General features: G+C 42.6%; 1 protein-coding gene across 1 annotated transcript; it reads left to right on the forward strand.

The window, feature by feature from the left end:
• The first annotated feature begins 11,999 nt into the window (after window positions 1–11,999).
• LOC129869204 (permeability factor 2-like) lies at window positions 12,000–13,470 on the forward strand. Its single transcript, XM_055943628.1, has 4 exons — window positions 12,000–12,206; window positions 12,555–12,687; window positions 12,934–13,020; window positions 13,329–13,470. The coding sequence occupies exons 1-4, from the start codon at window positions 12,143–12,145 to the stop codon at window positions 13,336–13,338; spliced, it is 294 nt and encodes a 97-aa protein (XP_055799603.1). The 5' UTR covers window positions 12,000–12,142; the 3' UTR covers window positions 13,339–13,470.
• Window positions 13,471–14,591: the final 1,121 nt, after the last annotated feature.

The following is a 14,591-nucleotide window of genomic DNA, read 5'->3' on the forward strand; positions in this document are numbered from 1 at the left end:
TGTTTTTCAACAGGACAATGACCCAACACACCTCCAGGCTGTGTAAAGTGGTGATCCCAACTGACCTAATACAGGGAATTTTTACTAGGATTAAATGTCAGGAATTGTGAAAAACTGAGTTTAAATGTATTTGGCTAAGGTGTATGTAAACTTCCGACTTCAACTGTATGTACGCCGAGGAACCTAAAACTTTCCACCTTCTCCACTGCTGTCCCATCGATGTGGATAGGGGGGTGCTCCCTCTGCTGTTTCCTGAAGTCCACAATCGTCTCCTTTGTTTTGTTGACATTGAGTGAGAGGTTATTTTCCTGACACCACACTCCCAGAGCCCTCACCTCCTCCCTGTATGCTGTCTCGTCATTGTTGGTAATCAAGCCTACTACTGTTGTGTCGTCTGAAAATTAATGATTGAGTGGAGATGTTGTTTCCTACATTCACCACCTGGAGTCGGCCCGTCAGGAAGTCCAGGACCCAATTGCACAGTGCAGGGTTCAGACCCAGGGCCTCGAGCTTAATGATGAGCTTGGAGGGTACTATGGTGTTGAATGCTGAGGTATAGTCAATGAACAGCATTCTTACATAGGTATTCCTCTTGTCCAGATGGGATACCACCCTGCATACCACTGCTGGCTTGCTTCTGAAGCTAAGCAGGGTTGGTCCTGGTCAGTCCCTGGATGGGAGACCAGATGCTGCTGGAAGTGGTGTTGGAGGGCCAGTAGGAGGCACTCTTTCCTCTGGTCTAAAAAATATCCCAATGCCCCAGGACACTGCCCTGTGTAGGGTGCCGTCTTTCGGATGGGACGTTAAAAACGGGTGTCCTGACTCTCTGAGGTCATTAAAGATCCCAGGGCACTTATCGTAAGAGTAGGGGTGTTAACCCTGTTGTCCTGGCTAAATTCCCAATCTGGCCCTCAAACCATCATGGTCACCTAATAATCCCCAGTTTACAATTGGCTCATTCATCCCCCTCCTCTCCCCTGTAACTATTCCCCAGGTCGTTGCTGCAAATGAGAACGTGTTCTCAGTCAACTTACCTGGTAAAATAACGGTAAAAAATAAATAAAAAAATAGGGCAGTGTGATGGAGATTGCATCGTCTGTGGACCTATTGGGGCGGTAAGCAAATTGAGGTGGGTCTAGGGTGACAGGTAAGGTGGAGGTGATATGATCATTGACTAGTCTCTCAAAGCACTTCATGATGACAGAAGGGAGTGCTACGGGGGCAATAGTCATTTAGTTCAGTTACCTTTGCATTCTTGGGTACAAGAACAATGGTGGCCATCTAGAAGCATGTGGGGACAGCAGGCTGGGATAGGGAGAGATTGAATTTGTCCGTAAACACACCAGCCAGCTGGTCTGCGCATGCTCTGAGGATGCGGCTAGGGATGTTGTCTGGGTCGGCAGTCTTGCGAGGGTTAACACATTTAAATGTCTTACTCACGTCGGCCACAGAGAAGGAGAGCCCACAGTCCTTGGTAGCTGGCCGCGTCAGTAGCACTGTGTTATCCTCAAAGCGGGCAAAGAACCTGTTTAGCTTGTCCTGAAGCAAGACGTCGGTGTCCGTGACGTGGCTGGTTTTCCTTTTGTAGTCTGTGATTGTCTGTAGACCCTGCCACATACGTCTCGTGTCTGAGCCATTGAATTGCGACTCCACTTTGTCTCAATACTGATGTCTTGCCTGTTTGATTGCTTTGCGGAGGGAATGACTACTCTGTTTGTATTCTGACATATTCCCAGTCACCTTGCCATGGTTAAATGCAGTGGTTCGCACTTTCAGTTTTGTGCAAATGCTGCTATCTATAGACGGTTTCTGGTTAGGGTAGGTTTTAATGGTCACAGTTGGAACAACATCTCCTATACACTTCTTGATGAAATCACTAACCGTCTCAGTGTACACGTCAATATTATTCTCGGAAGCTACCCGGAACATATCCCAGTCCGCATGATCAAAACAATCTTGAAGCGTGGATTCCGATTGGTCAGACCAGCGTTGAATAGTCCTTAGCATGGGTACTTCCTGTTTGAGTTTCTGCCTATAGGAAGGGAGGAGCAAAATGGAGTCGTGGTCAGATTTGCCGAAAGGAGTGGTGGGGAGGGCCTTGTATGAATCCCGGAAGTTGGAATAACAATGGTCGAGTGTTTTTCCAGCGCGAGTACCACAGTCGATATGCTGATAGAATTTAGGTAGCCTTTTCCTCAAATTTGCTTTGTTAAAATCCCCAGCTACAATAAATGCAGACTCAGGATATATGGTTTCCAGTTTGCATAAACTCCAGCGAAGTTCCTGGTGGGCCGTCGTGGTATCGGCTTGAGGGGGGATATACGCAGCTGTGATAATACGGTCGGCATTTGATTGTAAGGTATTCTAGGTTGGGTGAACAAAAGGACTTGAGTTCCTGTATGTTATTACAATTACACCTGTCGTGGTAATTTCCTGTATTACTAAATGATGAGAGTTTACAAACCACACACAAGTCAGAGTTATATTTTAAACACCATCTTTAATTATATGAGCTTCACCATAGCCCTTTGACTCTCAGATCAATTCAGTGTCTATAAATGAATTCTCTGAAAAAAGCAAGTTTTCTGAAGTTCATAACTTATTTCATCTGTTGCCTAATAAACTGCATGGTTTCCCAAGTAGTAGTGGGAGGACCACACACCATATCATAGTGTGACTCCAAGTTTACAGTGTTTTCACCACCATTTCTCGCATAACTAATTTAAACAGACACAAAATATCCCCCCATGTCGAACGAACAAATGATCTGTCAGCATTTACAAAATTTTAACATAACTTACTTTTTTTCATCACAGGCACAGCTGTTGTGATGTGTTTTATATGTAAACTGTGGCTGGAAACGTGGTTAGGGACAGATCAACATTTACTGGGGGGGAGGGGCTTGTACAACACAAAATAAAAATGAACCCCCCCCTCCCCAACATAAAAAATATTTTCACATGACCCTCCCCTTGTATTGTAAAATAAATTGAACACCCTCCCTCATATAATTAACTCTGTAGTATCTGGGATCTACATCTGTTTATATTAGTTACTATGCTGTTACTAAGCAGTGATGTATTACGGCAGTGTGACGTTACTACACCTAATAGGAAATGCACATGCACACAATTGTGCCGGGGGCTGTAGAGCAGGAGAGGTTTTGACTAAACGAAACCAACTACTCCCGTCTCCTGCCTGGTAATTTCTCCACAACACAAATATTACAAACTCAAACTAATGTTTATGACCAAAAATAACAATAACTAGCAACCCTGTGTTTATTAACATGGATATCGACTTTGCCACTTCAGCATGTTTTGTGGCACAGTCCATGCCACACAGGGTTACAGGCCAGAAGGTTGAGGGTTCGCCAACCACCACAGTCAAGCTCACCCTCCCTGCCTGTTTCATTACTTCACTATCAGAGCCAGCAGCAAACAATGATCAGCTAGGGGGAAATCTGATTATCTAAATTTTGATGCCATATTTATAATTATATAAAATATATGCAATGAATTGTCTACCAGCAGGTTTCTGAGCCAATGCACCACACAACCAATAAACAAAGCATACTGATATTGGGACCTTCAGTATCATGGTTTGCGTTTTCAGCACCACAACAAATAGACCATGTCAATCTCGACAAACAGCAAATACATCCCTCCCTACCATGCAGGCTTATCCAGTATCGAAGGCTTGGCTTGACAATCTCAGAATTTCATTAAACAATTTGGTGTTTGTAACAGTCTCTTTCCATTCATCAATTGCCCGCTGCACAGTTTGGAATGATAGAAAGATTTTATTTGTCATTTAAAAAAATACATAATGTATATCCAGTACACACAAAGATTTTTAAAAGTGACAGGGATTGCACAATAAAGTCGCGGACTTATTTCCAATGTTGTCCCTATTTTTTTGACATAAATACATGTACAATTACATAGATACAGACACATTACAGATGAGTATGAGGGGGCAGTTTAAGTACAGTTCTTACAAGCTTGTTTGGCAGGTAGCTATTTTTTAGATGTTTGGAGCTGCTGGTAAACCATGATGTGCAGACAAAATCCAAGTGACACTGGACTAGCGCGTATTTAGGGTGTCTATAGCTAGGTTTCCATCTAATTGGTGACAGATTTCATGCGAATATTCAAAAAAAAAAAATATGCCATTTCAGAGTTTCCTTTAGAAAAATTTGGTGCCGGACAACACGACAAGGAACATTTTAATTTACCGGACATTTGAGAAATTTCATAGACATCCATATGCATTCGGATTCAACCAGACGCAGGTCGGATCTGTTGGTCCCCATGTAACAGTATTGCTACCGTCCCTCTCTTTGCACTGAACCAGGGACCCTCTGCACACAAAGACAACAGTCACCCTTGAAGCATTGTTACACATCGCTCCACAAAGCCGCAGCCACAGCAAGGGAAACAACTACTTCAAGGTCTCAGAGCGAATGATGTCACCGATTGAAACGCTATTAGCGTGCACCCCGCTAACTAGCTAGCCATTTCACACTGGTTACACTCACCCCCTTTTTGACCTCCTCCTTTTCCACAGCAATCAGTGATCCGGGTCAACAGCATCAATGTAACAGTATAGCTTCCGTCCCTTTCCTCGCCCCTACCTGGGCTCAAACCAGGCACCCTCTGCACACATCAACAACATTCACCCATGAAGCATCGTCACACATCGCTCCACAAAAGCCGCGGCCCTTGCAGAGCAAGGAAAACAACTACTTCAAGGTCTCAGAGCGAGTGACGTCACCGATTGAAATGCTATTAGCGCCACCCCGCTAACTAGCTAGCCATTTCACACCGGTTACACCCACTTTGCTGGGTGTAACTGCCTCCACTCTTCTGGGAAGGCTTTCCACTAGATGTTGGAACATTTATGCGTGGACTTGCTTCCATTCAGCCACAAGAGCATTAGTGAGGTCGGGCACTGATGTCAGGCGATTAGGCCTGGCTCGCAGTCAGCGTTCCAATTCATCCCAAAGGTGTTCGATTGGGTTGAGGTAAGGGCTCTGTGCAGGCCAGTCAAGTTCCTCCACACCAATCTCGTTAAACTATTTCTGGATGGACCTCGCTTTGTGCATGGGGCCATTGTCATGCTGAAACAGGAAGGGGCCTTCCCCAAACTTTTGCCACAAAGTTGGAAGCACAGAATCTTAGAGAATGTTATTGTATGATGTAGTATTAAGATTTCCCTTCACTCGAACTAAGGGGCCTAGCCCGAACCATGAAAAACAACCCCAGACCATTATTCCTCCCCCACCAAACTTTACAGTTGGCACTATGAATTGGGGCAGGTAGGGTTCTCCTGGCATCTCCCAAACCAAGATTTGTCCGTCGGACTGCCAGATGGTGAAGCGTGATTCATCACTCCAGCGAACGCGTTTCCACTGCTCCAGAGTCCAATGGCGGCAAGCTTTACATCACTCGAGTTGACACTTGGCATTGCGCATGGTGATCTTAGACTTGTGTGTCACTGCTTGATCATGGAAACCCATTTCATGAAGCTCCCGATTTACAGTTCTTGTGCTGACGCTGCTTCCAGAGGCAGTTTGGATCTAGGTAGTGAGTGTTGCAACCGAGAATAGATGATTTTTACACGGCCTACCACTTCGCAGCTGAGCCGTTGTTGCTCCTTGACGTTTCCACTCCACAATAACAGCACTTACAGTTGACCGGGGTAGCGCTAACAGGGCAGAAATTTGACTAAATAACATGTTGGAAAGGTAGCATCCTATGACGGTGCCACGCTGAAAGTCACTGAGCTCTTCAGTAAGGCCATTCTACTGCCAATGTTTGTCTATGGAGATTGCATGGCTGTGTGCTCGATGTTATACACCTGTCAGCAACGGGCGTGGCTGAAATAGCAGAATCCACTAAATTAAAGGGGTGTCCACATACTTTTGTATATTGTCACACCCTGATTGTTTCACCTGTCTTTGTACTTGTCTCCACCTCCCTCCAGGTGTCGCTCATCTTCCCCATTGTCCCCTGAGCATTCATACCCGTGTTCTCTGTTTGTCTGTAGCCAGTTCGTCTTATCTTGTCAGGTCTTACCAGCGTGCTTTCCCGTTTTCCTGTTTCTCAAGTGTTTGTTTCCTCGTATTCCCGGTTCTGACCATTCTGCCTGCCCTGACCCCGAGCCTGCCTGCCGTCCTGTACCTTCCTGAGTCTGACCTGATTACGAACCTCTGCCTGTCCTCGCCATGACCTTTGCCCCGTGTTGTAATAAATTATTGAGAACTGTACTATCCGTCTCCTGTGTCTGCATCTTGGGTCATATCCTGAGTTGTGATATATAAAGTATATGATATAGTGTAGGTTGAATTATCTCTATCCCTGAAAATCAGATGCATCCGGTTGTTGGTAATTCCACAAAGGGTGACCCCTGGCTCTACACGGGGCACAACATCAGGAAGTAGCATTAGCCACTAGTATGGTGGTGGAAAATTGTGTTTTGTAAAGAAAGAACACATATTTTCCCCGTTTTTTTCCCGCCTACTCATCATTAAATCGAGTTAGAGAGTAAATCGACGCCATTGCAGCCTGAATGGAGAATGTTTTATGTACAAATATATAAAGGAAGAGAAGCTTAGGCCTAACCCCAGAGAGTTAGAGAGAGATATGCTGTTGGCATGCTACAACACCTACATGCATTTCTTTATGTCAAATGGCTCCTGCGTCAGCTATACAGATAGAGACGTACAAAAGGAGGCTAATTCGTACATTTTTGATCAGAATATTTTTATAAAGATAAGCATTGTATTGTTAAATTATAGGAGTAACTCTAGTAGGCCTGAAACAGACTTCCTCACCTTAAGATCAACTGTCTGAGTCAGTTGGAGAGCCGGTCGGGAGAGCTGGGGCGCACTGCCTTCATATCATAGGCCTGCAGTAGCTAAAGCTTAACAATAACCACACCATACCAAACCTTCACAAAAGTTTCTAAACTTTATTAGGGTAATATAAAAAGTAAGTCAAGCCATTGTTTTTAGGGAAAATACGAACAGAAGAGTGAATGTAAACCAAGGAAAAAACGCACTACCCTCCCTTGTACCCAATAAAAAAACTACACAACCCTCCCCCCAGTAAATTTCGACCTGTCCCTATAGTGTCCAACTTTCAACTGTTGCAGATGCATATTGCTGACTTTACTCGTTGACTTTGGTCTACAGTCAGTTGCTTTTGCCTCACCACTTGTGTCCCTGAACAAAGGGGGGGGTCAAAATCAAAAGTAACAGTCAGTATCTGGTGTGGCCACCAGCAGCATTAAGTACTGCAGTGCATCTCCTCCTCATGGACTGCACCAGATTTGTCAGTTCTTGCTGTGAGATGTTACCCCAGTCTTCCACCAAGGCACCTGCAAGTTCCCGGACATTTCTGGAGAGAATGGCCCTAGCCCTCACCCTCCGATCCAACAGGTCCCAGACGTGCTCAATTGGATTGAGATCCGGGCTCTTCGTTGGCCATGGCAAACACTGACATTCCTGTCTTGCAGGAAATCATGCACAGAACGAGCAGTTTGGCTGGTGGCATTGTCACGCTGGAGGGTCATGTCAGGATGAGCTTGTAGGAAGGGTACCACATGAGGGAGGAGGATGTCTTCCCTGTAACGCACAGCGTTGAGATTACCTGCAATGACATCAAGCTCAGTCCGATGATGCTGTGACACACCGCCCCAGACCATGACGGACCCTCCACCTCCAAATCAATCCCGCTCCAGAGTACAGGCCTCGGTGTAACGCTCATTCCTTCAGCTATAAACGCAAATCCGACCATCACCCCTGGTGAGACAAAACCGCGACTCGTCAGTGAAGATCACTTTTGCCAGTCCTGTGTCATGACGTTGGCCTGGGGGTAGGTTTATGACAGTCATAAATACCTCTTCCCCCCTTTTTCCTCTCTCTACTCTACTGATGTGACATTAGAAAACCCCTTGGTTAACATAGAGATTCTGGGAACATCAGAAGTTGGGGGGAAATTAACTATATTCTGGTAATCCGACCAATTGAACATATGCGGTGGTACTTAATGTATATTATGTCAGTTCGGTTGTCATCTGGCACATTCTCATCAATGATAGAATGACATAAACTCTACAGTGGAAAGTCAACACATCAGAGTTATCGGATTCACATGGAATTGTTGTTCAATTGAAATGTTTGAATATGAAATTATTCGTGATGGGATGAAATGTGATTTTAGCTTCTAAAATGTGAGAATTGGGTTTTCATGAGTGAATTAGGCCCGACTCAGTGGCCCGCCCACGTGAAGAGACATGGGTTGTAAATTATGAAACACACCCCTTTTCTCCCTCCACTATATAAGCCATTGACAAAAATTGAACCTCCTGTTCCGAGGATGTGAGGACGGCGGTCCGATGTCAGAATGGTTCAGATAATAACTACAGAACGAAGCCAACATCAGCGTGAGCTTTGGTTGCGAATGGTATGAACTTTGAACTCTTATTCACTACAGAAGTGATACCTCCTAGCCGTTGAGTTAGCAACAGCAGCTGCAAACGAGGGTTAGGAAGGAACAGACAGAGTATCCCGTCTATCACACAACGACGTTACTACAACTATCCAGTTGACCACCAGAGACATTCTTCAAAGGACAAAGGACTCGGTTTGGCAACACGACCTTCCATCTACCACCAACCTACTGAAGCGCAGCTCAGAGTAAATATTTATTGCATTTTCCTTTTCCAAATGGGCGGTAATTTAGAATGCATAAGATATTGTATTTCCGATAGCACAGCTTCGCCTTTTGTTCCTCAGTCTTCCCGCTCTTTCACTCAAACCCAGCCCTTTTCTTTTGTGTAACAAGCTCTCATTTCTGTTCCGCCCGCTAGGGACGTTTTCCTTTATGACGTAATTTGTAATCAAGTTATGATTAATTATGTGTATGTGTAATTCTGTGTGATTAGTTAGGTATTTAGTAAATAAATAATTAAACCCAATTTTTTATTGCTGATTCAACTTGTTAGCCAGGGTTCGTGAAGATAACCAAGAATTTACAGCTTTCAGATGAGACTGAAATAAGGTGACGATTAATATTGACTGCTATCGTTGTAAAATATTATTAGGTCTTTAAGAGTTTATTCAGAAGATAACAGCTCTATAAATATTATTTCGTGGTGCCCCGACTTTCTAGTTAATTACATTTACATGATTAGCTCAATCAGGTAATATTAATTACGCAGAAACGATTTTATAGAATAGCTTGTCATATCACTTAATCCGGCATAGCCAAAGACACGACACCTGTCTGGTCCAGCGACGGTGGGTTTGTGCCCATGGGCAATGTTGTTGCCGGTGATGTCTGGTGAGGACCTGCATTACAACAGGCCTACAAACCCTCAGTTCAGCCTCTCTCAGCCTATTGCGAACAGTCTGAGCACTGATGGAGGGATTGTGCGCTCCTGGTGTAACTCGGGCAGTTGTTGTTGCCATCCTGTACCTGTCCCGCAGGTGTGATTTTTGGATGTACCAATCCTGTGCATGTGTTGTTACATGTGGTCTGCCACTGCGAGGACGATCAGCTGTCCGTCCTGTCTCCCTGTAGTGCTGTCTTAGGCGTCTCACAGTACGGACATTGCAATTTATTACCCTGGCCACATTTGCAGTCCTCATGCCTCCTTGCAGCATGCCTAAGGCACGTTCACGCAGATGAGCAGGGACCCTGGGCATCTTTCTTTTGGTGTTTTTCAGAGTCAGTAGAAAGGCCTCTTTAGTGTCCTAAGTTTTCATAACTTTGACCTTAATTGTCTACCGACTGTAAGCTGTTTGTGTCTTAACGACTGTTCCACAGGTGCATGTTCATTCATTGTTTATGGTTCATTGAACAAGCATGGGAAACAGTCTTTACAACCCTTTACAATGAAGATCTGTGAAGTTATTTAGATTTTTACGAATTATCTTTGAAAGACAGGGTCCTGAAAGGGACATTTCTTTTTTTGCTGAGTTTATACAAAATACCCCATCAATCTTATTACATTTTTTTTAAAGACACACTTCCTCTCATAGATGGGGCTGAATGGTCGTATGTGGTGTGATGTCGTAGTTGTATGGCCCAGATGTGTTGGTTCATGTTGAATTTTTTTCATGTGTTTAGTTCCCACAGCAAGCTGAGTCTCTGGCACCCTGCCTGGAGGAATGTAATTTCAGTTACTCAATGTTTGCTTAAATTGTATTGTTTGTCACTTCCTGTTTTAGTGACTGTGATGTTTATAACAGAACATTATATTTAAAGTGTAGTCAGAGATTGTGATATAGACTGAGTATACCAAAGATTAGGAACCCCCCGTTTTGCCCTCAGAACACCCTCAATTCATCGAGGCATAGACTCTACAAGGTGTCGAAAGCGTTCCACAGGGATACTGGCTCATGTTGACTCCAATGTTTTCCACAGTTGTTTCAAGTTGGCTGGATGTCCTTTGGGTGGTGGACAATTATTGAAACACACAGGAAACTGTTGAGTGTGGAAAAACCCAGCAGTGTTGCAGTTCTTGACACAAACCGGTGCACCTGGCACCTACTACCATACCCTGTTCAAAGGCACTTAACTATTTTGTTTTGCGCATTCACCCTCTGAATGGCATACACAAACAATCCATATCGCAATTGTCTCAAGGCTTAAAAATCCTTCTTTAACCTGTCTCCTCTCCTTCATCTACACTGATTTTAAGTGGATTTAACAAGTGACATCAATAAGGAATCATAGCTTTCACCTGGATTCACCTGGTCAATCTATGTCATGGAAAGAGCAGATGTTCTTAATGTTTTCTATACTCGGTGTAAAGCATGCATAGGGATGATGATTTAAAGTGTTATTAGGTAGGCCTATTTTTGTAAATAAAACATCAGTCAGCTTTAGAGGCCCGGGTGGTGTAAAGTAACCCTACTTGCAATAAAATGTAGTACTTTTAATAAAAGATTATTGAATTTAATTAAATTGGATTAAATTCAAGCATTGTGTTGTCTGCCTGCTTTTCCCTACTATGTCTTCATTGAAACTCCCCATCATACAGTAGGTGAGCGAACATACAGTATATCATGCCCCTTTCAATGGTAGAATAAAATAAATAAGGTCTGTGGCCAGGCTGTCAGGATAACTACTGGCCCTCATATCATAGTTAGGTTCAGAAGTTTGGTGATCCGGTGAGCCTAATCACTGGCGATGATGATTCTTTGTTGAAACGTTCCATCCTGTGTGACGAATGTCTTGTGACACAATACGCATTTTTCAGCCATTTGTCCACAGCTAGGTTGCATTAGAAATGTTCTATTAGTCAATGTCAGTTAGGATTCCAATGTACTCATCTTAAATGTGTTGATACAAAGTTGTCAGGGAGCAATATAGCGCTGTGCACTTTACTCATATGAATAGTTTCAAAAATACATCTGTTTCGTAAAGAAGCATCAATGCATTCAAAACTCAAGCATTTCATAAAATGTCATGACTCTTTAACTTGCCATTATTCCATCTGTATGATGTGACAGAGGTTGTTCCATGAGAAAGCTGTTGATAAATCAAAATCAAATCAAATTTCATTTGTCACATGCGTCGAATTCAACAGGTGTAGAGCTTACCGTGATGTGCTTACTAACAAGCCCTTTTAACCAACAATGCAGTTTTAAGAAAATAGAGTTAAGAAAATATTTACTAAATAAACTAAAGTAAAAGAATGTACTTTAACACAATAAAATAACAATAATGAGGCTATATACAGGGGGTACCGGTATCAAGTCAATGTGTCTTGCTGTCACTCATGAGTTAAAGGGAGAAATTCCCTGCCTCAATAAGCCCTCAAAGTCAGCCAAATCCCAGATTTCACAATCTTCCATCTGCCACAATGACTCACTTCCAGAACTCGGCTTTAAAACAGCTCTCTCCCCACAGTGGCAGACAAAGCGGCTCTCTTCTCACAGCGGCAGATTCAAACTCACCATAGACAGAGAAGGAAGGAAAGAAAGAAAGAAAGAAAGAAAGAACTCGCAACTGGACTGACAAAGAGAGAAAGATATAACAATAAAATACTTAACAATACTTGTTACCAGCTAGATAACAACATACTATATTAGAGGATTTCTAGTAGGATCATCTGTAACTCCAAGATGAGCATCAGAATGTCAGCCAGCCTTGTTGTTGTGCTCCTGGCCCTCCTGACCATTACTGATGGTGAGTTTATATTATTACCTACATCACTCTGACTCAATGCATTGACACCAATGGACATGAATATAATGGTTATAAAGGTAGGATTACTATTTACCTTTATATACTGTACTGTATCTTGTATCTTTTTGTACATACAAATAAATCTGCATCTCCCTCTCTAGATATGAAATATATACTGTATATATACTTTATATATGCCATTTAACACACGCTTTTATCCAGAGCAACTTACAGTCATGCGTGGATGACTCTCTTTCCCTCTCTCTAACTAACAAAGTGTGTTTGTCATCATGGTGTATGCCTGTGTATTCCTTCTACCGCTGACCCTTGACCTCTTACCTCTAACAGGGATGAGTCTGAGAGGCGTGGGGGCTGACCTGCGATGTCGTTGCATTGAGACGGAGAGCAGACATATTGGTAAACTCATTAAGAAGATAGAGATGTTCCCTCCCAGCTCGCACTGCAGAGACACTGAGATCATGTGAGTCCTGCTGCTTCCTGATTGTAGTCCTATTACACTGGCAAATGCTTACTGTAAAATATGGCTATTATATGATGTTGACATTAAATGTGGTTACTATATAATGTTAACTTAAAAATATATAACTTCAATTAATCAGTCCTACTCCCTGACTACCATCCAATTTCACTAGCTAATGCTGACACTAAAATGTAGTTATTACCAGGTTTCATGATTGTCTGACTGTGCTGTGTGTCTGTCCTGCAGTGCCACTCTGAGCAAGAGTGGTCAGGAGATTTGTCTGGATGTCAGCGCTCCTTGGGTCAAGAGGGTCATTGAGAAGATGCTGGCCAAGTAAGTACTAGATAGGCTGTATGAGTTTAAGGATGTAAACCGACCGGTTAAAACCACACAGATAGGATGACTGTTAAATGACAGAGAGTTTGATTGGACAAAATTATGTCATAAATACAGCATACACAGCAAATACAGCATGACTTGCTTCACCTGACAGAAATATGTCTAGGTTCAAGTGACATTTTCTTAAATTTTCATTATCCTAAGCTTAGGGAATTGTCTTGTCCAGCTTCACAAAAAGTTCTGAATCAACTTGACATTGTTGATTATATTGTAATAACGTAATCTTTTATTTTCCTCAACAGCAACAAATGAAGAGGGGGAATCATTCCATGAATACTCTGGGATTCTGAACTGTTACAAGATACAAACCAAATAAGTATTTATAAGATTGATAGGCTGGATTCTATCATTTTCTATCCATGTTGAAATACAACACTAGATTTAGAGTGCCATGAGACTTTTTAAGTGAAGAGACAGTCGGTTTCTTATATACAACCAAGTACTATGTACTAAGCTTATATTTTATTTTTATTTATAAAGTGTTTTTCTTGCATTGTTATAATCATATTATGAGATTTACATGCATTCCGGTTGTATTGGAATGATTTCGTAATGAATAACGTCACATCCTACTTGACCCTCAAACGAATGTATTCATGCAAACCTCAGTATATTTATTGATACATTTATTTAGTTGCCTATTTATTCATATTAAACTGTTTGATCATGTTGAAACTTCCAATCTAATTCAGTTACAATAAATGTGTAAAAAAAACAACTCTGAAATCTGTCTCTTGCTGTCTCTATTTCCTGTATTTAATCATTACTCCACTTCTAAAATGCAATCACAGCTTGCTGTTGCTAGCTAATTTGTCCTGGGATATAAACATTGAGTTGTTATTTTACCTGAAATACACAAGGTCCTCTACTCCGACAATTAATCCCCACATAAAACGGTCAACTGAATCGTTTCTAGTCATCTCTCCTCCTTCTAGGCTTTTTCTTCTCTTGACTTTATATTGCGATTGGCAACTTTCATAAATTAGGTGCATTGCTGCCACTGACCTTGTTCGTCTTTCAGTCACCCACGTGGGTATAACCAATGAGGAGATGGCACGTGAGTACCTGCTTCTATAAACCAATGAGGAGATGGGAGAGGCAGGACTTGCAGCGCGATCTGCGTCAGAAATAGGAATGAGTTCTATTTTAGCCCTTTGCAACGCAGACGCTCGTTGGCGCACACGAGCAGTGTGGATGCAATAATTGAATAATATAGATTACTAAATGTTTTTTTCAAAGCTCGCGCACGCGACGTGAGCGGTGTACTCAGCCTGTAAAGAAACATGATTTGCCCAAATGGTAAACTTAATCTTGAAGGCATACACTTTGTCCATCTGTTCAAATTGATTGTGCCACCTCCCTTGCATTGACACATTGAGCAAATTCAGATTATCAAAAATATCCGCCAGGTAGTCAAACCTGCGCAAGCCATTCCTCACAATCAAAATGTTCAAAGCTCATAAAAGCGTCCGAAAAGTTTACCCTGGAAAGCCAGTGGACCTCTG

The sequence above is a fragment of the Salvelinus fontinalis genome, chromosome 2 (assembly GCF_029448725.1).
Source record: "Salvelinus fontinalis isolate EN_2023a chromosome 2, ASM2944872v1, whole genome shotgun sequence".
Taxonomy (NCBI): Eukaryota; Metazoa; Chordata; class Actinopteri; order Salmoniformes; family Salmonidae; genus Salvelinus; species Salvelinus fontinalis.